Source organism: Periplaneta americana, chromosome 9 (assembly GCF_040183065.1).
Source record: "Periplaneta americana isolate PAMFEO1 chromosome 9, P.americana_PAMFEO1_priV1, whole genome shotgun sequence".
Taxonomy (NCBI): Eukaryota; Metazoa; Arthropoda; class Insecta; order Blattodea; family Blattidae; genus Periplaneta; species Periplaneta americana.
The window spans coordinates 79,021,637-79,049,160 of record NC_091125.1 but is presented as its reverse complement, the minus strand read 5'-3'; the positions used below and the strand labels follow the sequence as shown (position 1 = coordinate 79,049,160).

Sequence of the window (27,524 nt, the reverse complement as noted above, 5' to 3'; positions counted from 1 at the left end):
TGCAAAGAATGCAAATAAAATACAAGTACAAAATTTGTTTGCTAAACAACGATATTACGATATAACAGTGTTAATCTTAACTTTATTATATAAGAAACAGGACCAAATTAAGCACTATAGATTATATGAGTATGTTCAAAAATATTTGCCTCAGATCAATCACTTGGCTAAAGAATTACGCAGTAACTATTTGCCATTTGTTAAACAAATTTACAGCAAAATTCCCTCTGAGAGGAAGAACGGAGCGTGATATTTCATGTCTTTTATTTAACGACACTGTATCAACTACGCGGTCATCTTGTGAAGGAGGAGTCGGCGATAGCGAGATGAACTCGAAGATACTCCATGGAATTACCAGTCATTCAACTTAGAGTTGGGAACATCTCGGAAATAAAGCTCATCCAAGTAATCAGTATGAACGAGATTCGAACCCACACCGGGGCGCAACTTCGGAGCACTAGTCCATTACGTTACTTTTAAAGTACGGCGGAGGCCCCAGAGCAGGCATGTTAGAGTGGGCATTTATAGCCTTCAAACAAGGTGCATCAGTGAAGTAGAATTTCAGAATCGGACGCAGGCACACGCTTAAAAGTTGTTCTACGTCACTGTTGCACCTCAGACTCTAGAAATGCCCGCGCTGAACATGCCTGCTCTAGAGTGTAGTGAAGAGTGTAATATGTTTCGTTGATATTGTTTTTTTAGTTCCTGGGAAATGATTAGAACAACAGAAAACTCCTGCAATGAAAATGATGCGAGTTGTACAATCTGAAGGATAGGAAATTATTACTTTGGACAATTTCACACACCTTTATTTAAAATCGTAGTTTTAATTCTGTGTAATATGCATAACGTCAGACTTTATTTAGTGACAACGCTTATTCGTTAAGCTTTCTGTCTGTGTCTATAATACTTGCAAATAATTACCTTCTGAAGGACTTGTCGCCATGAGCGTCTACAGAATATTTTTTCAAGGTGGAGCAAAACTTATTCAAGTTCCAATAAATACGTAAATTATGTTTTGAATGTGGAACGCCTACATGTTGTTCTTGATACATCGGGATGCTGAAATATTGTAACAATTTTTTTTCATACAGTGTTTTGGTCACACATTACATTTTTCTCACACGGTATTTTGGCCACACATTACATTTCTGCCATTTATTACATTTTTCTCATACGGTATTTTGGTTTCATAGTACATAATGCTAGTTTCATAGCAATACATATCCGGCGATAACATCAAACTGTTTCCATAACATCAGCATACCTTTTGACCACTATTTTGGGTAACATACTTTAAATTAATTATAGGTGAAAAATATCGTTTTACAATTTCTGAACGGAATAGAGAAAAATTTGTGAGTATTATAAATTACAGTGCCTACTAAGTAAAATGAAATAATGATTCCGTTTTTTCCTGTTTATAAATTATTGAAATATTTATATTTTCTTCAAATACTGTATAAAAATTATGTTAATAAATAATGCTTTGCAAACAAAAAAAAAACTAGTCATTAAGAGATAAAATTACTCCTTAGTCAGCTATGTTAAAACAACTTAAAACTATGCATAGTTTACACGTAGATTTCTTCTGAAAAGCAGATAAATCTCTTCTGTTCTGCAGGGAATCGAATCCAGATCACTGAGCTTGTAGGCAGAAATGCCATAGAGTGGGAGGCAGTGGAAGAATCATTTCGATGAAATTGTATTATAGGTCGTGGTACGCCTAATTAAAAATATAGTTGACGTGTATGAAGTAAAGTTAAATAAAAAACTGGCATAATTTTAACAAATAGCTACATATTAATGTCGTGGGCTGGTGTAGCGATATTTCGATAAGTTAGCATGATTGATACTTGCAGTAACTAGCTGCGATGTGCAATCACTGCTAAACACAAAAACCGCCGGCGGACTAGCGAGAGGTTTTAATCACATCATCCCCTCGTTTCGCCAGTCTGTTAGCTCTGCATTCAGGGATCTGTGTCACTGCACATGAGTCGCTCTGCCGTCAAATCCTTCATTAGAAATGTAATAAAACCTCGTCTCTACGGTTGGTTTTAGTTGCAAGAGAATTGGAGTAATGGCCGTGGAGATAGCACGCGTATTCAATCCAGCCCTTGTTCTGCAACTTTAATGACGTTTGCTAGAGATTGTAACAGTGGAAGCTGTGCAAAATGATTTACACCTCTAGCTGGCAGATAGCGCTCGTCTGCCTATCTCTTCAGCTTCCACATGCAACAGGCGATCGTATTTAAAGCATAATAAACAACATTTTCAATTAAAACTTATATTACAAATTTTTATAAAACATTTTAACGTCAAACGTTTATGCGCTTGACATTCGTGAAATCTGGTCCCACTTTCTGTCAATACGGCGACGTCATTAATTATAGCAGGTATTGGATGACTGAAATTGTGACAATATGTGTAACACAAAGTACCTGTAATTCGGAAATCAGCTAGACATGATAAAATATAAAATTTAAATAATAATGGACTCATTTTTATTCCTACACAATTGGAGGTGATCAATGGCACACTCCATACAAAGCACTTCACTAGTCTCTTCCTTAGTTCTTTCTCCGGAGAACTTTTCCAATTGTGTGTGAGTGTGGCAGTGTATGGGACAGAAATATAGACCTTACAACGAAGTGAACAGAAGCGAATAGAAGCATTTGAAATGTGTATATGGAGAAGAATGGAGCGTGTGAAGCGGACTGACAGAATAAGAAATGAAGTTGTGTTGGGAAGAATGGATGAAGAAAGAATGATGCTGAAAGTGATCAACAAGAGAAAAAGGAATTGGTTGGTTACGGGCTGAGAATAAACTGCCTACTGAAGGATGTACTGGAAGGAATGGTGAATGGGAGAAGAGTTCGGAGCAGTAGAAGATATCAGATGATAGACGACATTAAAATATATGGAACATATGCGGAGACTAAGAGAAAGGCAGAAAATAGAAAAGACTGGAGAAAGCAATGAAAGACCTGCCCTTCGGCAGAATACTATGTATATGTGTATATAAAGAAATGAGCGGAGTATAAAGACAGAAGAGTTAATTTAACATAGCATAATTCTTCTAAATTACTTAACTGTGGTATTATTTTCCAAATGAATCAATTTCTTTGCAATGACAATTACAGTTTCAAAGAACTCATTGGTGTCATATTGATGTGCGAATCGTTTTGATTATCAATTGAAATGTCTCGAGAATAGGACTCATGAAATGAGGAAGCAATTGAAGACCTTCCCGGAATAAGGATGTAACCAACAAAACTATAATTTATTTTTCATGAGAAAGGAAAATAATTTCAGGGGCATATTTTATTATTCCCATATTTACTAGCACAATCAATTGAGGAGCATGGTATCAAAATTAGACAACTCAATTTTTTGCGATTTCGAGATATTGATTGATTATCATAGAATTTTGTGTGCTGAATGCGATTCTGGAACTGTTTAGGTTCAAAAACGGACAGAAAAGAGCGAAAAATAGTACATAATTGTGCGATTTAGAATCAAAATGTAGACAACTCCACTGTAGCTTGGTTTCAAATTAGGACAATTCCTTCAGTAGCCAATGAGAAGTGCACATTCGTACTACCTTTTCCCATCATGCATCGCGAATCCAACATGGCTGATTATTTATATAATCGGTTTGTGGATGAATAAGTAGTGTTTTACGTAAATTTGCTTTGTAACCGAGTTTGAAGAGACTTAGATTCAAAAGTAGACAATTTGACTTTAAATACGGCTTCATTTGGCTTCAGAAACAGACAAGTTTCAGAGATGGACAATTCCACTTTTTAAACTTGAATTTCGATCTGGATATTAATTTCAATCACATTTTCAGACAGAAAAAATATTTCTGTGACTCATGAGAACGTTTAAAAGATGTACTTATAATGGTAACATTGGTTTCCAAAGATCTAGTTTTTCGCCTCTCCTATAAAAAAAAGCAAAAGTGGAGTTGTCAAACTTTGATACCAAGCTCCTCAATTAACTAATCAAGGATACAATTTTATTCAGCTATTGAATGCAATAATTTGTTATAAATAAATGTTTGCAAAGCAAAGTTAAAAGACGTAAGTCAAAAGAAAAAGCAATAGCATTTGTGTAGGTGTATCAAATTCTAACGAGAGTTCCAAATTGTAGAAATAAATAAATGCTTCAAGAATACTTTTTGCAACTAAATAACATATTTCAATAATTTGATGTTATATTCTTTTTTGCGGAAAGGCCTTCAATTATTATCTTACTAAATAACGAGAAGACTCCGCCTTCTTAAATTTAAATGCGGAGTGCATAAAGACAAGAATGAAAAGAAATAACATAGAAATTTATTTCAAATATCATATATGCTTACAATAACAATCACGAACAGAATACAACGTTTATGCAATTATAGAAATTCCATAAATCCCCCGTCATAAATTTGATTATCGCTCGTACTTGAAATTAGGAGAAACCTGCAATAATTTTTGTATCTCGTATTTTGTACCTGGCCATAAGACACTGAAAAAGACGCAGTTTTACTAATGTGTGGAAGCCATGGCCATCATCATCGTCATTTTCAATTATGAGGTAAAGATAAAATGCAAATTCTAATTATAGTCTATTGTAAGTTATAATCCCACATTGTAATCCTTCAAGCCGCATTTTACGATGAAATCGTTAACTTCTCTGACTTCAGGGTTTATGTGTTACTTCTTTATCAGATTCTCCACCGTGACTCCAGCGGTAGCGTTTTTTGATACAAATTTGAGATACGGGTTTGATATCTAGAAAAGAGGTAGAAATTTATTTCATTTTATAAAGACTAAGATTAGATGTGTTTAAATAAAATGTTGTCTAAAGGTATGGCCATGCATCATGCCGAGAGGAATTGTCAGTGTCCTTTTATTAGTAACTAGCCGTACCCGTGCGCTCCGCTGCACCCGTTAGAAATAAATATAAAGTAATTACATAATTAAAATAGGACGTTTGATCCAGGGAACATTCGTGTTTGATAGAAGGATAAATCGTTTAATATGTTACTTAATTTAAATTATATTTAAATAATTAAAATGGAATCATTTTGGTCCAGAGAGCACTCATTTGGTGCAATGACAATTCCTTTAACATATTTCTTAATTTTTATTACATGCATCCATAGTTCAATGAACATTGACATCATTTACATTTAATGTGTACCTATACTTTATTTTACTTGTTATATGTTTCCATTGAATTATGGTAATAACTTAATTTTAACTCTTGTTTTCTACGTATTCAGTAAATGGCGCTTGGCCCACTATGGTTCTGAACCTTTCAAATAACTTAAATTATATTATATTATATTATATTATATTATATTATATATATTATATTATATATTATATTATATTATATTATATTATATTATATTATATAAAAAGTGTGTTGATAACGGATGTACCCCGATAAGTAAGTTTTCAATTTGTTATGGGGGCTCTTGAATCTCAGGAGGAACAAATTTTATTTTACAACAGGGCAACATAATCTGCTTGGCTCATTACCCAAATTTTTTGCATTGCATTTAATGCATATGTATTTTATGTATTTTAACTCGATTCAATTGAGCATAGTTAAAATTTGGATTATAAAATAATGAAATGTTAAGCTAACATATTATTACTGCATACTAAATCAATACACTCTCGTTATTCGTTAATTCTCTGAGATAAATATTATTTTAAGAAATACAGGAAACGAATACACAGAATAGCCTATCAAGTTTTCTGTGCATAAGAAGCTATTTTAATCTTACCTGTCCTCAATTCACCCAGAAGTTACTGTAATAACATTATAGCATTATGTCCATACAGAGAAACTACACTTTCCAATGGTGAAATAATAATTAATTATACAAATCGGTTAATTTAGCTTCCGATATTACTTCATACAAACACAGAAATATTCTCTGTAGGCTACCTTTCATAGCTTTCGATTGTTGCTGTCTAAGGCCCCTTATAGATGAAGTCATTTGTTTTTTAATTCATTACACGGCCTTAGATGGCAGTTATTTTAATTTTAAAACTCATTTATCTCATTAAATATCAGTCCTATCAAACTTTTTCAAGGAATAAAACTTATCACAAATCATTTTTAAAGAAACTTGTGTTATGTAACATTTGTCACAAAAATCAATAATAAGCGAGATATTTCGAGTTATTTAATTCAGACCCCCTTATAACCCCCCTTTTAAATAATGTATTTTGAATGCCATATAGCCTAAAATCTAAGTTACAACGAACTTAATTTATATTTCAATTTTCATCGAAATCCGTTCAGCCATTATCGCGTGAAAAGGTAACAAACATACAGACAGACAGACAGACAGACAGACAGACAGACAGACAGACAGACAGACAGACATACAAACAAAAATTTCAAAAAAGCGATTTTCGGTTTCAGGGTGGTTAATTATATATGTTAGGACCAATTATTTTTGGAAAATCGAAAATTACCAGAAACATTTCGGCTACATATTTATTATTAGTATAGATGATTACAGTACGATTGAAATCTCATAACGAGTGGGATCAGGATGGGCTAAAAGATACAATCCTTGACAGAGGATAATTTATCCGTTAAAGTTCATTCTATTATCATATTTTTCCTGTAATTAATTTATTTTTACGAAGTTCATGACGTTGTTAAAACTGTAAATCAACATTGTTATCTTTATTGTAGACACATCATTGTGGTTGTCATCGCCATTTTAATAGTTATGATTACTGTGGTGCTCGTGGTCATGATACAGTGAGCGTCATCTTCATTGTGATCATTCTTAAGGTGGTCGTCATCGTCACTATGATCGCCATCGTTATACTGTGATCATAATATCTACCATGTTCGTCATCATCATTCATCATAAATGGTCGTCATAAACATCCAGATTGTCATCGTCACTGTGGTCATCAACACCGTGGTCGTCATCGTCACTCTGATCATCATCATCATCATCATCATCATCAATACCTTGTAGTTATCATCACTGTGGTCCTCACGAACACCATATTCGTCACTGTCACTACGGTCATCAACACCATATTCGTCATCACCATTGTGATCATCAATACCGTAGTCATCATCATCATCAACACTTTAGTCTTTATCGTCACTATAATCGTCATCAACATCGGCGGTCTCATCGTCACTATGATCAACAAACACCGTATCGCTAATGTCATTATTCTCTTATTTTGATCATCATCAATTTTTGTCGTCATTGTGATCATCTTTATCATTATTATCATCTTTGTCATCGTTATCATTCTCACTTTCATCATTAATAATCTGGAGGTTTCGTCTTTTCCAGTCTCTAAACCTTCCGTTCTGTCCACCTTAAATTAATATTTGAAGCTTCTGAAAACCTCTCTGATATATCAACGACAAAGATGGAATTCCGGTGCTCATAAATGAGAAACCACCTTAGGAATCTAGTACCGGTATCGATTCTTTCCGTGACACATACTTGATAGGAAACTAAATGGCGTCAGAGTGAAGCATTCCCGAGCTATTGAAAGTAACGGAAGATAATTCTAAAAACGCAAGAAAGTCTGGCAAACAAAAGACAGGGATTTTAATCTGGGCTGTCTTTGCACCATGAGCTTAAAGCGCGTAACTTCCCGAGGATGTCTGAAAGACTGTGGATGAGAAGTTAGGGAGAAAGCAGGGAGTGGAAGGATTTTCTTGTGTTCCCTTTATGAATACGTCATTATACAATATCCTGCAGAATGTGATGACGACACGGATCTTACTTCGGGATTGTGGGGCATTAAGAGCCACTACCGCAACATCCACAGGCCCTGCTCCACTGATCAACACAGACTGGAAACACTCAGTTGGCAGATTTCATTTTGGTATCGAAATTCTATTTTAAGAGTTAGACAACGCAAATATTGACAGAAAAGCAGTAAACCAATGTTATTAACAATCAAACAATAATTAGCAATAATAAATGTTGTATTTAAATAAAGCGAAGCAATAAAATTTTTAATTTACAGCCTTCCAAAGATAAAATAAAGATTATGACAGAAAAGAAACAGAAAAATATAAAGAATAATTATACAAAATATTCACCTTCAGTTTAATTCCGGTCAATGGAGATAGATAAGGTAAGAAAGTAAACTCACTACACCATATAGTAAATTTAATACACATGAAAGTTTTATTTTTTTTTCGTGAGTAAAGATTAATTACAGTAGAAGTCATTTTTGTGTACGGATGCCCATTACTCTGCTTTCAAACGGTAGCAGATATTAATTATCACGATAATATTGGGGAGTTCCGTTGTGAAAAAGAATGGAATGGTCACATGACGATTAAAAATGTCACTTGTCTACAGCATTCTATGTGTAATGATACCTGTCGACGTATGCACGAAGTGAACAATGTGGAAATATGTGACTGACACTGTTGATCTCACATATTTAGTAGACTAACATTTTACAGTCGGTACTACATTCCCATCAATTTTTAAATCTTCTCAGTGTCATCATCATATCACATCACACATATATTTTATCTACATCACGTCACATCATCATCATCATCATCATCATCATCATCATCATCATTCACTGATTTGGTCATTAGACCAGTTCCGACTTCAACACATGTCTTCATAGGTCTGCCTACTACATCTCGGATTCCTCTTAGTTTGTGTTGTTTTCCTGTATATTTTGCTTAAGATATCTTTCTTCATTCATCTCCTGGCTTAATTTCCTCATGAATGATACCTTATTGGTATCACTTATGATGTTCAAACCTGTTTTCGGACAGTTGACTAAACAACATTCTGCCTAACTTTCCAATTTTGTCTATAGCCTATAGCTATTTAGTCTGTTGTAAATATTTCAAGCTCTTGCCTAATTTTTATGTTTTCAATTCTGTTGTCCCTTGTACAGCCTTTAAAAAACGCAAAAATTTAATTTCTGCTGCTGTTAGCTTACTTAGGTCTTATTTTTCCTGTATCTAGGATTCAGAACCATAGAGTAATATTGGAGCTGTCGATGTTAGCTAGGATTCAGAACCATAGAGTAATATTGGAGCTGTCGATGTGTCTCTTTTGTTGCTTTATTGTTTAAGATCGTTTTATCATTCTACACTCACTCACTCACTCACTCACTCACTCACTCACTCACTCACTCACTCACTCACTCACTCACTCACTCACTCACTCACTCCACATAGTTTTCTGTCCAAGAACATTCTTTCACTGCAAGCCCAGCATTCTCCAATCTTTCCTATTTTCTGTCTTCCTCTTAGTCTCCGCATATAATTCATATATCTTAATGTCGTCTATAATCTGATATCTTCTTCTGCCCCGAACTTTTCTTCCGTTCACCATTCCTTCCAGTGCATCCTTCAGAGCAATTTCTCCTCAGCCAGTGACTCACCAATTTCTTTTACCCTATTTCTTGAAAATTTATTAGCTTATTCATTATACCACTTTCATAATCACATCAGATGTCACATTCTACGTAATTAGAATTATTATTTATATTACGGTAAGTTGAATCTAATTTGTTGTTTACATAGGAATGCCATAACCTTGGTACGTTCAATGGATATTTAAAAATTGTGTTGTGATATATTATGTAATTAACAGTATTCCTTTGCATATCTTCTTCTCCTGTTCTGCTACTATTTCGCCATCAGTACACACTATACAGTAATGCAGGGATGCAGAACTCACAGAGAGAGAGAGATAGAAACGTGCATTGGTTCTCTTTCCACAGTCCACCGGCGTTGAATGACTTCTCCGTGACTCGTCTACAACTATGTGGCGGGTTACAACAAACTCGTGCTCATAGAAAAAATGACGAAAGTATTTCCGACCACAATAATTATAACAATAAACTGTTCGCAAAGAGACAACGTGCTTTGTGTTATTTTGAATACAGAAGTATTCATTTTCCCCATTTCTCTTTAAACTAGTACTTTCCGATCGATATTGCTTCGAATTCCACCTTCTAGACGGTGAATACAAATCTTCTGTACCTTCTCATGTGGATGACGCGTGGCCTTGAGGAACGGAATGACGTAGTCCGGCTTGTGACGTAGTATGCTACAATTGGAGCACAGTTCTGCATCGCTGCAGTAATGTTTTGAGTAATTCGTATTGCCCAATTTTATATCTTTATTTGTTTCTTCATTCCATTATTTATTATTTAATTAATGTATGGATTAAGCAAAGCCGGAGAAAGACTGCAAACTTGTTTGACACCTTGGTTAATGTGAATTTGATTTTCACTTGCTTTATTTCCACAGCTTTACTTCTCTTCCGAAGGAATCCACTCTAAAGATTATATTGCCCATTAAAATCTATTGCCCTTGATTCGGTTTTAACTCGCGAATTTATTATCAAAATGTTAGCAGAATAATCACTAAGCCGTCGAAGATGACGTCAAGCTTATGTGACGTTTGTATGAAACAATATAATACTTTCAGAGACAGTAATAGGCATACTACCTGGACTTGGATAAACATGATGTAGAACTACTGTTCAAGACAACACAATTTAAGATACGAGTACAATATCCATTTCAGTGTCAGGAATCGAATTAGAGCCTGCTAAACTTGTTTTCTGGATTAATTAAATAACAAATACTGAATATGAAGGATATCTGTCCGTTATTTTGGAACAAAAATAGTGCAGACAATCAGATTACATGTCAAAAATAACTTTTTCATTTCCACGGATGAAGAAAACACCTATTTCCATCAAAATTCCAAAATTGATTTATGTTAAAGTCACAATACTTCCTCATTACCTCATATAACGGGAAATTAGAACACACAAAATGTCCCGTAGGAAAGTCTGCGAGCTGACAATGTGAGAGGTGAGGTAACACAATTTACAGACCTGTTTGTTTCTGATAAAGAGCTGAGTGCGCATGCCTGCAAGTTGAAATTTATCACGTGCCGGGGAATAAAAGGAACGAAGGACTTCGATATATCTCATAGCAATTCGATTACCGGCTTGCGAAGTTGCAAGAGGATGGGGATATAGACACTCCCCTATATCACTCTGAGGGTGAGTGGAGTCGTTAGTTCTCCTCAAATGCTTCGCTAGCTGCCGTGATATTCCATCTCTCGCGCGGCTTGTTATTATACAGTGTGTTTCATAAACTTCACCACACAAATTTGCATTGTTTTAAAAATTAAATATTATTTGTAACATTCAATTTTATGAGAGGTTTAAGCGGTAGACTTCCACAATACTGACGACATAAGAGTAGCGCTACCACTGGTTAATAATTTTCAATGAATGATAAGAGAAATGAAACAAGATTCAATTATTGATGGTGAAGAGGTTATCAAATACTGTGATGAATATTAATATTTAGGTGTTCCAATTATTATTATTATTATTATTATTATTATTATTATTATTATTATTATTATTATTATTATTATTATCATCATCATCATTAATATTATTAGGCTACTAATAATGGGAAAACTGCTAGGACTACATCACATCTCAATAGCGTTTTATGGGACTAGGATTAAATAAAGGGGAGAAATACTAAAATACATAAATTAGCTGTACTCATTTATATGAATAAAAAATTTGGCAACTAAGTAATATTTATAACTAAAAATTTTTGGCGATGGCGATGAGTTAATGGTAACGTTCTGCTCGAAGTTAGCTAAGAAAGAAGGTTATAAAATAATTATGAACAGAAAATGAAGGTTAAAATTATATATTGAAGGTATTTAGACGGGACACTATAGCATTGAAATGTTAAAAGAATGAATGAGAAAAGAGTTGCATCTGAATGGATTCAACCACGGAAAGGAGACTCTGAACAATACAAAGGGAGGAAATTTTAAAAGCAATGGGGAAAGGTAAGAAAAGTGGATGAATCGGGCGGATTGTTTTTCAGCAACCGAAAAAATCGAACTACTCGTATTTCTTTGTTGTTATATCTGTCTGCTTGTAGTTTCCTAAACATTCCTAAATAATAATAATAATGATAATAATAATAATAATAATAATAATAATAATAATTACATAATCCTGCAATATTAAAAACGAAACGTTCTATTCGTGGTATTACATTTGACGAGAAAATACTGCAGAGTATAGAAATGAAGTGAACATTATCATTTATAAAATAGATTTGATGTCAATATGTCAACACGGCTGGTTTTATGTTTCACTTCACATTATGACTCAAGAAATGATTTCGGTATACTGATTTTTAAGGAAATTATTTCAGTTCCTTCTACTAGCATTCGGAGCTAGCTAAAAACAGTTTGAGAATGAAGTGGAGCGGCAGCCTTAATCTGGCCTGGAGGCGGCGAAACTTTAAATCCGTTCGTGATTAAAGATCTGAGTAGAGAGGAGAATTAAAAGATGAAATAAGCAGTTGAGCTTCAATAGCCAGAACAGATCTTGCTGTGCATAATCTAACACCACCTTCAATAATAATAATAATAATAATAATAATAATAATAATAATAATAATAATGGAATGAAGTTGAATGAGACAACTAGTAGGAATAGTTTTTAAGTGTAGCCGAGAATAATAGAAGTGAAGTAGGATAAGAAGGAGCTAAATTAGAAGGAAGGTTAAGTGAAAGTGTAACAGAGATGAAAGACATAATAAGAGCAGGTTTTAAGGTCACAATACGTCAGTGTTTAAGCTGCAATATAGGTTTTCTATTCACTTAAGTGTATCCTGTCGTTCCTTTCAATCTACAGGGTTATTTTATTTCCGCTCTGTATATAGAGAGGAGAAAAGGAGTGTGAAATAAAAATGGAAGAACGATAGGAATGAAAAACAGAAATGTATAAAAAGGAAGCAAGAGAAAGAGACCAGGGAGGAAATAATGAATGAAGAATAGAGAAGCATAGCGATAAAATGAGAAATGGGAAAGGAAAGGAAACAGGATTGAAAGGAATTGTATTGTTAAATTGTATTGTTAAATTAAAGGAGGGGACAAAAATAAATAAATAAATAAATAAATAAATAAATAAATAAATAAATAAATAAATAAATAAATAAATAAATAAATAAATAAATAAATAAATAAATAAATAAATAAATGTGTAGAAATAAATAAATGCATAAATAAAATTAAAATTAAATGGAGAGATAAATTAGTAAGAATAATAGCTAAGTAAGTATTACTCGACCAAGGCCAGTGGAGTCCTGCAGCCCGGAGCTGTGGTGCTTCTGCTCCTGCGTTTGTAATACCGCATCGCGATAGTTCACATTACGTCCGCTGCTCCACTCGCCTTGGTCGAGTAATACGTATTATAGACAAATCCTAAAAGAAGTACGTATATAAACAATAGACCTTCATAAATAACTAAGCACATAGAGATTCAAATAAGTAACTGTGTCTAATAAATGTGATACGCTACTCACCGTCAGTATCCGGAGGATGAGCGTTGTGTTTTGGAAGTCGTACTCGAGGCTGAAATGGATCTGGCCCACGTTCTCTGAGGGCTCCGTATTGTCAATGTACATGTCCACCAGGGAAATGGACCGGTTCTGCAGAAACGCCATCTGAAACATTGAAACCAAACTTAGTGAATTTCGTAAAGGTCGCTCATGTTGAGAGTGTATGTTTGTAGTTGAACAAATAATACTAAAGAGACGAGGGTTTAATTTATCAACTATATTTTATTCGTCGACTACAAAAAGGTTTTCGACAGGCTGTCGCAAAATAAACTCTGGAAAATTATGTGTAAGGGAGGCATTCCAAATAATTTAATAAGAACAATCCAAAGTCTGTATTTTAGATCAAACATAGAGAGAAAAGAGTTAATGAATAAATAAAGCCAAACCAAGAAGTTATAAAGTTGTCTTATGTCTCATGTATTGTTAAATATACAGGGTGTTAAAAAAGTATCCAATATTTTAGGAGGTGCTAGTATGCATCGAAACAAGAAAATAATGCCTAATAAACATGGGTTCTACAATACATAGGGTAAGGTTGCGTATATCGCACCACTTTAGCATTCATAATTTTTATTGAACAATACAATTTTTATTTTCTGCATTCCTTTACAGAAATACATTCTCAGAACATTTACCTTCATGTAAAAAGGAATCCTTGAATTTGATTTAATGTTTTTGAAGTAGAATGACATTTTCGAAACACTTGTCAATGATGCCATTTAGGCAACTAGTTTCCTAAATAGCATCTGCGGTTTCTTAAATCGCACCTCTTTAACTGCAGGGAACAGGATGAAGGAAAGCTTTTAATATTGAACATATTGAACAGTATTTAATATGAATAATGTAATAAATGCAAATTACAAGTTTATTGAAATTAATGAAAGAGAGTAACGCATCTTCAAATGAAATTGAAAAAATAGAGCATAAATTACCTAATATTTAAATTTCCTGAATGCGTTTTTTATTGTTACACATTTGCCATGTGCTTCACCAGGCAGTTCAAACTGTAAACTGCGTCTCCTTTTCTCCACGATTATCTCGAAGCCACCTAAGAACTGCTTCATGATTTAGCTGTCTGAAATGGTTTGAAGATAGAAATATCTAAAGGCTGGGCCTATGAGTATTATGACGAGGAAGCTGAAATAGGAGCACATCATTTTCCCGAGATAATCTAGCTTCTAAATTTTTGGAATGGTGCGTATAGGTGGACATATAGAAGCAGCACTTTTTTCTATGGCAGGTTTGAGTGGCACATAAAATATTCGACTATTCGACAAATAGTTCACTGTTGTTGTAACCTGACTCAGAGCAAATCCTGGAAGAACACCAGCTGATAATGTAGGATGCACTATTTGACGTTTAAAAATTTTCATAGGTGGCACAAAATATCTGGTGCGCTTGTACAACACACACTTGTTGTATTAACGCCCTTTTCACCACTTGATATTGCACCCACCTGATGCATTCCTCGTTCAGTTAAAATTTTTGGGCTTTCTTTTGTACGGCTAGAATTGCTACAGTTGCTCATATCGCACCGGTGCGAATTAGGCACCTACAAAGTGGTGCGAATTAAGAAACTACGGCATAAGTTATTATTTCCTTCATTCTAGCCTATAATCACCACATGTTCGAAAATCGTACTAAGTTAAATGTTCTTTAATATTTCTTTTAACCAATAACATCTTAAGATTATGTATTCCTTTGCATACAAATCCGTTATCTAGTTACAAAATGTTAGCTAAATATACATCCACCTAAGCGATTATATTAAATACTCTATCACCACGTTGCTAGCACAAAGAAGTGGCAGAAATCAAGTGACATGGTGGAAGTTGATTGAGAATCGATGCTGATGCCTTGTTTCTTCAACTCCACGGGGATTTTCATCAGCCTACACATGTTGATTACGAAAATTCACATCATCATCTTTGCTGAACCCCGTTCATATCCACAACCAGACTTTTGTTTTCAGTATTCCTTGTGATTATCTGGTAGACTCCTGTATTGTAGGGCAGAGGAATGCATTGCCATGAATGGACGTCATATTGAGCACCTCCTATGAACAAGTATTCAGATCTCAGAAAGTATGTGTTGTAGGACCCATATTTATTAGACATTATTTTCTTGTTTTGATGCACACTATCACCTCCTAAAATATTGGACTTTTTTAACGCCCTGTATATTCAGAAGATCAATTAAAATTAAATTTAAAATTAGTATTAATGACATTATTCGAAATACTCGTACCGTATCGTTCGCTGATAACCAAGTAATATTTAGCAATACAGAGGATGAATTACAAACTGCTGTTCAGGAATGGCTTTTATGTGCACAGACCACGTAAGATGTAAAATAACGATCAAAAAAAAAAAAACGAGAGAACAGGTGAGCAATTTCGATTACTTGCGATTTAGTGTGTCTTACGGTCATAGAACGAAATTAACAAGAATCTGAACAGGTTTTATGCTATGTATGGAAAATTTCCAACGTCCGGTTCTTTATAAATATTTAACGGAGCATGATGTACGGAAATCAATCGTAAATTTGAAAATTAAATCTTAGCATATGGATTAAAAACTCAAAATCTTCATCAAATTAACAGTGGTGATTGAAGGGCAAATGATGACTGACTGTGACATAATTGGATCGGACATTTCTCGTATGTTACAGCTAAGAGTTATAGGTACATTGCTTCAGGAGCCAATTTCCCATGAGCTGGACCCCTGGGATGTAATGGGCTTGAGTTAATGGGTGTTACGACGAAGATCCTCATCCAATTAGCAGCACTTTGATTGTGGAATTCTCCCCGAGAATAACCAGATTAAGCCATTTGTGTAACATTATTTCTGGTTTGTTAAATGGACCATCCTCGTTCTATGTGAAGATCATTACGAGATAGTAGTGCTGGGAGGAAACTTTCAATTAATGATATTTGGGTTAATTTTGTGTAAGAGAAAACAAACAAGTGCTGTGTAATTACTGTAAATCTTGTGACGGCGTTTCTTTTTGTGGATTTACATCATGTTGAGGAGTGTCTGACTGTTTGTTGTAATTATAAGTTGTGCTTTCTCCGTATACAAGTACGAAGAGAGCTTTGTAATGTTGGAAAATATTTATAATTTTTTTAAGGAAATATTCGTTTTAAACCGAAGAACTGGTACCTGGCATATTAATATCATTCCATATATGCACCCTGAATGAACTACAGAATGTACTTACTTCAACATCTATTTTGTATTCAATATCCGCTAATGAAGTCGTTGTGGAAAAATTAAATAATTGGTTTTACTGCTTTTTAAAATATTGTTGTCCGTCTTATTTCCTTCCCGATAAGAGGAACTTTCACTGCCCGCAGCTACGCTATAGGCTTCCACTATGCGACAAGCAAGTGGATCGTAAAGAATCTCTTGGACAGTCACTCATTATTACACTATTAATTGTGATTAAGTTATATTTAAAGAGTAAATATATAGTTTTATTTAAAAACGTTCTACATGAAGTGTTATATCGTTTAAGTTTTCGTGGGTCAGAACACGTCTTACATTTTATGTCTTATACACTTCCAGATTCTCTCAATTTTCTAAGAATATTATGTACTGTAGGACAACTGTTGTTGTTGTTTAGTCAACTGTCCGAAGACAGGTCTGAACGTCACACGTCATACCAAGGCACATCTTCTGAGGCAACTAGGCCAGGAGGTAATGAATGGGGTAGGGTGGTCAGTTCCTTTCCATCTCCATTGCATACATCGCCGATTAGCTACATATTACACTAATCAGACTTTAGATGTAAACAAACAATTATTGTTCTTCCTATGACACATATCGTTAAGTGAGATGTACTGCCTAATAATAGATATACATATCAGCCAGAATCTCAACCAGAGGTATGTAGGACAACTATGAACTCTAAGATGGAAAATTCTCTGCAAACATTCTCTCTCTGTCCACCGCTGTGGAGTAACGGTTAGCATGTATAACCGTGCCCCCAGCGGGCCCGGGTTGAAATCCTGGTTGGAACAAGTTACCTGGTTGAGGTTTCTTCCCGAGTTTTCCCTCAACCCATGAAAAACAAATACTGGGTAACATTCGACGCTGGACCCTCAACTCATTTCGTTGGCATTATCACCTCCATTGTACTCAGACGCTAGATAACCATCGCAGTTGATAAAGCGTCTCTCAATTTTCTAAGAAAATTATGTATTGTATAACGAATAAAAATCTGATGTGGAAAATTCTCTGCAAATAACCTTTGCACATATATATTTCAGCGTTAATGAGTGTATAAGAAACTCAAACACTCGTTGGAGAATAAGCTAAGAAACATTCGTAACAATCACACTATAACCACGAAAGAAATTCTTCCCCTCACTCACTATCAGACCCAGCAGGAAGGTCACCTCTTTTTTCCTTAGGGACTGAATGAATTCTGTTTTCTTGTGTTTGTGCTATTTTACCTTATTACTTACTCAGGCCTTGATCTTAGCGAGCATACATAAAGGGAACACGCTAAATAACGCAAGTGCGTGAGAATACAACAGGTGCGCTATATTAATTTACGTATCAATTACTACTTCAACATTAAGCCGTATTGATTCAACAGCTTACCTAACATTGTGGAACTAATTGAGAATCACAGGTGACACGAAACTACATTTTCCCAGTATTTAGGACTTTCTTCGCTTAATAAGATCAACAAATATACATATACCTATTGAAAAGATGATTTGAAGTGCAAAATGCAAGAAATACAATAAATAAACAACAATAGTTATTACAATTCTGATACGAATATGCCAAAATTACATGTTCAAATGAAGCTCTATAGGTTTATAACTAAGGCAGATAAGATAAATTACACTTAAATGCAATCGACCTGGCCCGGGATCGAACTCGCATCCTCGAGCACAGAAGGCCAGCGCTATACAGACTGCACCACCAAGAGCGACTATACGATATAAAACAACATAAATAAAATTAGAAAAATTATTTAGATGAAATAAGTACTACAGCATTTCAAAATCAGTGGACAAGACCTGGAAAGTAATGCCCAAATCAATACTGAGTCATGTAATGAATAAGGTAGGCCTAATTCTTATATAATTATATATATATATCCTACAAGAATTAGGCCTACCTTTTATATACAGTATATTATGCATACAATACATACATACACACATATAAGATGAACTGTAAGTAATGTAATTAATTTCAAGAGATTATTCCTTGATATATTTCAAACAAAACAAGTTTAATACACATTTTCTCGTGTTTGCTTCCTTTCCGTGATAAAAATTGTTTCATATGAAATACTTCATAGCGTGTTTTGGAAAAGCCATTGATTTAATTCCCAATATACTCAGTCAATTTAAGATAGCAGTGTATTATGATAATAAATGATTGAAAGAATTTCAGTTTTGTCTTTTAAATATGTAGAAATTTGAATCGAACAAATGTAACATTTCAGAACGAAAAGTTATATTTGTTCGGATCAAATTTCTGCACATCTAAAGAACAAAACTAAAATTATTTCAATCATTTAATGCCGTAATACACTGCTCTTTAAATTGACTGAGCATATTGAAAATTAAATCAATGGCTTTACCAAAACTCGCTATGAAATATTTCATATGAAACAATTAATATATCGAAAAGGAAGCAAAAACGAGCAAAAATGTATAAAACTCTTTTGTTTCAAACATCTCAAAGAATAACCCCCTAAAATTAATGATATTACTTACGGTTCACCCGTGTGTGTGTGTGTGTGTGTGTGTGTGTGTGTGTGTGTGTGTGTATGTATCCAATGCCTACCTACTTCGCTTGTGTGATTCGGGTTCCGCATATTTCGAATAGTGACCCATTTTCAAGTTGCACACCACTTCGGTGGGCCACGCTATGTGTGTTGAATATATGTAGAGAGATGTCGTGTATTAGGGCGTGTGTAAGTGTAAGTGTAGTGTAGGGAATGAGTGAGAATGATGGTGAAAGTGAGGAAGTGAGAAGGGGAAACCCGGTGCCGGCACTCCTGTCGAATAGCACCAAGGGGGCCGCGAATCACTATCAACAGTGACATATGCCTTCTCTTCATATGCACTGCGGAGAGATTTGGGATTTAACCCAGGTATAATGAGGCACTATCTGGTATTGATAATATTTAGAAGTTGTGCACCGCCACCTCTTCATCCTTGTATGTTGAATACACTGGTAACATTGTTAAAAACAGAATTTCAGATATTTAAATCTGGAAAGTAAATAATGGTATAATGTTAAACAGAAAGTTATAATCTTCTTAAGACTGAGGTACTATCATAATCATAGACCAAATTCTTGGTCCAGTGGTTAGCAACGCTGTCTATATTCCAAGAGATCTCAGGTTTTATTCTCAACTCTGCCAATGAATATTTCCTTTATTAGGAATTGTCTACCAAAAAATCACTAAGAATATCCCTTTAAGGAATGACTAGGGTCGCTTATGACCTTATTATTAATCTAAGTCCTACGTTATCAGATTTAATTAGCTCCGCGGGTGCTCGTGTAAAGGGGGTTAAGTATGATTTCGCTAAACTGGGATAAGTACAGATTTCAACTCTCCACAGTAACTTTTTTCTTCTGTTGAAGGGGTTAAATCATGCTTCCAACCATGATGCAATTACAGTGCTCCGTATTTTGTGACAAAGAGGTTTTGTTGAGTACCAAACGCGAGAAGTTTACATACCTTACAATTTGACTTAACCCCCTTTACACGAGCACCCGCGTATTGTCATGAGCATTATAACAATGCTATAGACATACACACATAATAAATACAATACAATAACTAGCAATGCATAAAAAATGTTAAAATACAATATCCAGAGAAGGTAAATTCAAGAAATTCAGGATTTAGAACGAATGAATTTCCTCAAGTTAAGTACCAAAGTAACAAATAATTCTGTCCACATCTGTGGAGTAACGGTCAGCGCGTCTGGCCGCGAAACCAGGTGGCCCGGGTTCGATTCCCGGTCGGGGAAGGTACCTGGTTGAGGTTTTTCCCGGGATTTTCCCTCAACCCAATATGAGCAAATGCTGGGTAACTTTCGGTGCTGGACTCCGGACTCATTTCACAGGCATTATCATCTTCATCTCATTCAGACGCTAAATAACCGGAGATGTTGATAAAGCGTCGTAAACTAACATACTAAAGAAATAAAAATTAATAATTCTGCATTTACTTGTGAGATCACAAGAAACCTATTAGGCTATATTTAATGGAATCAGCTTGTGCTCCGACCTATTCAAAGAGTCTCATGAAACATTTGAGAGGAAGCAGAAGTCTTCAGGTACACGAGACCATTAGTATTCTGTTATTAATTCTAAGCAACACTTGCAGACATAATTTAAGGCCATCAGTATTTCAGTTAACTTTATCAAAGTACATGAAATTAGAAGCTCTCTTGTTGAATGAGTTGTGGTGTAGCTCTTAGACGTTTCAACTGGGTGATGAAATGGAAAGTTCCTAATGTTTCGGAGAAACTTACAGATTCCGTCTTCAGTAACTTAAGTAACAGGAGTACTGTCTATAAATTGTCCCACAATCAATCAATTATAGGTAAAAATACAGAAGTTAGAGAATTCTTCTTTTTCCTCTCCTAACATACAAGGCTGGAGAGGTAGCGGTGCACAACTTCTAAATACTATAAATACTATATAGTGCCTCATTATGCCTGGGTTAAATCCCAAATAATCATTTAGTAAGATATTTTTTTCAAAAATATCCTATCCATGGGATTTGGAAATTTTAAAACAGAACAGTGCTCATTTTGTGAGGATTGTGAAGTTAGTAGATATCAAGAATTCCAGTTGCTAAGGAGAAAAAACTGCATGGATGACAAAATAAACTCTAAGTAAGTGTAGCGGTAGACATTTTTAATAGCTAATGAAGTCTGAGGAAGAAGGTCTTTAATATGCAGTGAAACCATCGCCTTCCAATGATTCGAATATCTGAAACGTTTTATGCACGACAAATTTGGATGTATAACCTCATCTTTGTCCACGCCTTAATACCATAGACATGAGTGGATCTGGCCAGAATTTTCTATCATCACCAAAAATGTATCCAATATAAGGAGTGTAAGTAATTATAACTGTGCAAATTTTAATACGTACTATATTAGTTCCGAATGAATACTTTTGTCATAAAAATAATTTTCCCTTAAATGTTGCCACTATTTTACTCAAGTATTATCCGTACAATTCCGATTTTTACTCTTATCATTAATAAAGAATTATTTCTCCCTTTCCAGTTTTTAATAAAATGGAAGGTTTTCTTGCAAATTAAATTAAAAAATTAACAAGTATTTTAATTTCATGCCAATAGGAAATCTGACAACCCTACTGCAGTGACTAAGGAAGGTAACGCTGCTATTCAGATCGAGAGCGTGTTTGTATTCGTAGGTGAGCCGGTGATGCGCTATTACCAAGCTACGCAGAGTTTAAGCCTAATTATCTAATTAACCATGCAATTAATTGCAAAACGCATAGTGGGTTTACTGCTTATTTTAATGTATTCTATTGCCCCTTCAATTTATACAGTTATACCACGTCTACGCTGTATTTTCATATATTCAATTACTTCTCGTAGTGCAGTCATAACTAGGACCCGGATTTTGACGAAAAGTCATATTTTTTCTGAATAGTAGCAGACGATACATAGTGGTTGTTAATTATATTCTCCAAGAAATGTATTAGATGGATGGGGTTTTATAAATCATCAAAATGTATATTTTTTCCATGTTTTCCAGATTAAAGCAGTTTTTTAAAGTGTATATGTAGTTTTAGGTTATTTACTTCATTTTACAGATTTTTATAAGTCATTTTTACATTGTCTGGGGTTAAATGTTCATTTTGACGTCATTTTTATAGTTGAAATAGTCATCTGTATTTCTAAGTAATAATTCATGTCAGCATTTTTCTTACTGATCGTTCTTGGACTAGCCCATATCCATCTCCAGTGCTCATATGTTTAGAGAGAAAAATCCAAGAAGGAAAGCTGCCCTTGAAAAAGGGGTACCGAGCGGTAACAGCACTTAAATTAACTGTAGATCAATAATATGTCACATTTCATCTGTAGCAGTTTTAACGTTTTTTCATATTATTTTAAATGAAGTAACCTAGTGATAATAACATTATTTCAGTAGTAAGCTTAATAAACTAATTCCACTAAGAAAGTTTATTTTACAATACAGTTACTTATAAAGTAGACCATTACACAAATTGATAATTTTCATTAGACCATTTTTTTACTCTTTTAGGTAATTTTAAGAGAATTTTAGGGAAATTTTATAGGCCATTTTTTTTTTATTGTTAGGTCATAAACATCCGCGCCCTAGTTATAACGTATTATTATATTTTCTTTTGATTTATTGCTGCGTATTTAATATATTTAATGTGATTCTCTTTTAAATATGATTACTGTAGTTTTTTTTTAAATTGTGTTAACCACAAGTTTATTAACTAATACTTGAAGATCATCTTTAGACGAATTAAAATAACCCAATCGTCAGTGAATGAAAGTCTGTGCGCTGTAATTTGAAATATACGTCTGTGACTGTACGTTAGTATAAGAGAGACTGATTTCCCGGCGCCAGTTTAGTTCACAAGGCTCAATTTCTTACATTAATGCCATAAAGAAAGAGGACGACGAACCAGTGCAGATGAGTGAGTACCTTTAATTAGGAAACAGCTTGAATCTGACATAACGGAGTTGAGTAAAAGGAAATGAAGGCGTGCGCCGGCAGATGAAAGGGTCAGCAGCGTCCCGACGCCGCTCCAGCTTCTGTGGACTTAACAAATACGACGTACTATTGAAATGAGCTGCTGGTATACATTTTGAAATATATTAGTACGAGTGAAGAAGTTTCCCATTAAACATGTTTGTAATCTTTCAACTTACGGAGTTAGATTTTTATATTTAATTAAAACACACTAGAACAATACATGGAGTCCACACGTGTGGAGTAACGGTCAGCGCGTCTGACCGCGAAACCAGGTGGCTCGGGTTCGATTCCCGGTCGGGGAAAGTTACCTGGTTGAGGTTTTTTCCGGGGTTTTCCCTCAACCCAATATGAGCAAATACTGGGCAACTTTCGGTGCTGGACCCCGGATTCATTTTACCGGCATTATCACCTTCATCTCATTCAGACGCTAAATAACCGAAGATGTTGATAAAGCGTCGTAAAATAACCTACTTAAAAAAAACAATACATGGTAAGACTCACTAATGTATGTTCAGCATGGTGATCAGTTACGAGGCAAACCACAAAATACAGTGCGATCGAAAAGTCCCTCCGCAACTCCATTAGTTCTAATAATCCTGTAAAAAGTTGGCACTTCCCCATTAATTCCGGTTTGACAACCTCACATCAGTCCATCATAAGCTTAGCGGCCAATGCTGCCACCCGAATTCTCTGCGTAGTGGATTCTCGGCTACACCGTGGCTACACAAGCACTGAGGAGAGACTCTCGATCGCACTGTATATCCCATTGTCAACGTACTTTGGCCATTTGAAAACTTATTGTGTTTTGTATTCATCTTGCGGTGTCGAGACTTACACACTTTACTTAACCTATGCACTAGAAGTACAAACAGTGAATTCTTATGACATGTAGTTAGCAATACTCGGGTCTTTAGCTAAGCGGAATAGAAACAGGAAGGAAAATAACATCAGGATTTTGAAATTGGCAAGAAACAACGATTTTCCCCAGAGATAGCACGTTGAGGAACAGAGCTTTAAATGTACAAGAGATCTATGATTAATATGGAACGGATTTCTAGTTTCGTTCTTATTTTGTTTGCTACGTCCTAGATATGTTATTCAGATATCTCTATGTTTCATGCATATAGGATCCTTCCATTAAAATTCTTTAGGACCTAAAGCTCTTAAATGAGTCATAAATTGCTATAAATGCCTAAAAATTATGTTTGTGACTAAAACACCTTTTTAATATTTTTGCGTTTATTTAAAATACTAATACAGGTATAGTGAGGGTCACATAAGAACAGTTCCTAAACAGCAAATATTGCCGTCTTGTTAGCGTTGCCAACTGTTACCAGATATCACACGATTCTTCGTACTAAATGACTTATTTACTTACCGTACTTTATGTTGGAAGGTTATTCCAAATAATTCAATAATTTGTAACATATTTTCGTAGGCAAACTATACGAGAAAGGGATCAACATGTCAAGTATTCTGTCTGGCATTACGAAATTCATTGGTTTGACTAAACAATTGACTCACGAGATCTAACCTAAAAATGTATTTTGTGCGAGATCGTGAGTATTTGCTTGTTTTCCGCACAGAACTAATACGCGGTAAGTGTGAAATAGCACATTCAGTATTGCCAACGTAACACACATAATTTCCCTCTTCTTACCGCTTAAGGGCGACATTCATTTTACTGCTTTAGGCTTTTAACATATTATTTTTAGAGACGTTTAACATAGTAATAATTATAAATTGGAAACTTACCACTGCAATTTCACCTAAATTGCAATGTCAATTATTGTTTTTAAATATTTGCAGAAATTAAGTAAAGTCTACTACTCCACGAAACTCATTGCATTCCTGATACAAGTAACATTAAGGAAACCGTGAAAAAATCAACGAGATTCCAGATGCCGATGTTATTACTGCAATATGTTATATAAATAATATTGTTAAAATATTAAAATGAAAAATAAATCATTACATAACCTTACCGTTTGTTTTAAGTTCGCATTGACAGACTGGGGGAAAAAAAATACAGACGTATATCACGGCCTGATGGAGTATAGTAAACACAGAAAACATTTTACAGCAACAATGTTGAAGAAAGATATTTTGGTGTTCCGAAGTTGGCGTCATTAAACAGAAACCAACATGGAGATTTCATTGCAACTAATTAGAAATTCGTCTTTCAGGTATGTAATAAACGATCTTCGCACAAAATAATGTACGATACACGAGCGGTATGTTTGTTTTCATGTTCTCGGAAATTAAAAAAGCTCAACTACGTTTCGCTTTTTCAATATTTTCCTCGACCATGAAAACGTCAACATACCGCTCTTGCAACGTATATTACTATTGTTTGACCACATGAAATTATTAGTACTAATTCCGAAAACTTACCTGACTATAGTCTTGAATTATAACCACAACGCAACACATAAAATAATTATTATATATTAATATTAATACTGCTATTAATTATTAGTATGTTCAAATTTCACTAGCTTCCAGTAACAGGCTCAGAAATCTAGTACAATTTCAATTTCATGGAACTCCAGTACCGAGATATATTGTCGATATTTGTCTCAGCTGCCAACATATTAGTTACAAAATCATTACCATTTGTAGTATTTGTCAGTATCGAAATTCGAAACGAAGTTGGCTAAAGAAAATTCAACCTACAAACTATAAAATCACCACGTGTAGTAATGGGGGAAAGTGGTTAGGTTTCATCCTTAGGGTATGAATTAAGCTCTCCCGGACTTTACTAAAAATGCAAAAATGCCCAAAAGATTACAAAAAAATATCTCACACACTGGTCTCGCAAGTTCGTTCCATTTTGGTCTTCGAAAGGGAGGGAAGAAGATTTTACCTTATTACCTGGAACAGAAGTTCGTTTGGAAAAGTCCATTCTAGCATAAAACGGGTGGTAGCTGTTCAAGTTAGGCGAGAGCTTAGAAATTAGTTTTCGAGTCAATGCACTCCCGTTATGCGAAATAAAACTGACTAATCAGCAATCAGTCTCTTTCATAGATAGCATTTGAGTCTTCAGTTCACTAGCGCTCATTGTCAGCATCAGTTCCTTGTATATTAATTCCAACTAAAATAGAATATTTACTAAAATTATTAATTGTTAATTCTATATAAACTCCTAAAAGTCCTAGATTAAGTTTTGTAAATTCCCAAATCTTTCTTTTTTTAGCATATAGAAATCCGTTCCCTAATGATTATAGGTATCTAATTTTCGCGAACTATTGATTCGCGAAATAGGTCTACTGTTTTTTAGCTGATAAAAGGGAACATTTCATGTTTCAAGCCCTATAGCTAAGTAAAAAAAATGTAAGTTTAAATTCGCGAAATACCGCGAAATTGTGTGTACACGTGATTTTTTTTGTTTACTTTTAGCACGAATTTAATCGAGATTAAGGTTTAACCTACCAAAGACATTTTTAACATTTTACGAAATTTCAATTTAAAACGCCCAGAGATTGATATTTATGTACAAAGTTTTTGATTTAACATTAAAAACCTATTTAAATACAGGATTTTTTTTATCTAATATTCAAATCGGATTTCGAGTGACTTTATTTTTAAATATAAAGTAGAAAGAAATAGCCTGGATGTTTTGTGGTGCCTAATAGTTTATGTTGTTCACACAGAGGATGGGAGACGGTTACATAAGTTTCTCTACAGAGTAGGCAATAAAATAGGGCAAAATAAATAATCTTAAGATTCCCTTGATCTTACTGACCTCTAGTCTTTGTAGGAATAGAGGCCTATACAGTTTGGATGTTCAGTCAGCATTCCGAAGACTGGATGAAAACTCATAAGTGACATCAATAAGGCATCACTCTGGAGGCAAATAAGCCAAGAGATAATGGCTAGTTCCTTTCCTCTGCCACTGCATATATCGTTGAACATATTTCACTATTCGGACTTCTGATGTATACAAACAATTGAGAGATGTTCTGCAATAACAAGGTATGTGTAAGAAGTGGGTGTTTGGAATTAAGTAAAAGTAACATTGTTTTCATTAACAATGAAATGTTTCATATGAAACAATTTTTATCTCGAAAAATAAGTAAAAAACGAGCAAAATTTTATAAAATTTTTGTTTAAAATAAGAAATGTTAAATGTTATGTTTTATTTAACGACGCTCGCAACTTCCGAGGTTATATCAGCGTCGCCCATGTGCCGGAATTTTGTCCCGCAGGAGTTCTTTTACATGCTAGTGTATCTACTGACATGAGCCCGTCGCATTTAAGTACACTTAAATACCATCGATCTGGGCCGGGATCGAACCCGCAACCTCGGGTTGAGAAGG

The 27,524-nt window shown here is 34.5% G+C and overlaps 1 protein-coding gene across 2 annotated transcripts in view; it reads right to left on the bottom strand.

The window, feature by feature from the left end:
• LOC138706130 (synaptotagmin-7-like) overlaps positions 1-27,524 on the bottom strand; it is a 531,126-nt gene that overhangs the window by 47,204 nt on the left and 456,398 nt on the right. For both annotated transcript variants that reach the window (XM_069835119.1, XM_069835118.1), the window contains one exon: positions 13,413-13,553. In XM_069835119.1, coding sequence (XP_069691220.1) covers positions 13,413-13,553 — 141 coding nt within the window. The remainder of the gene's footprint in view (positions 1-13,412; positions 13,554-27,524) is intronic.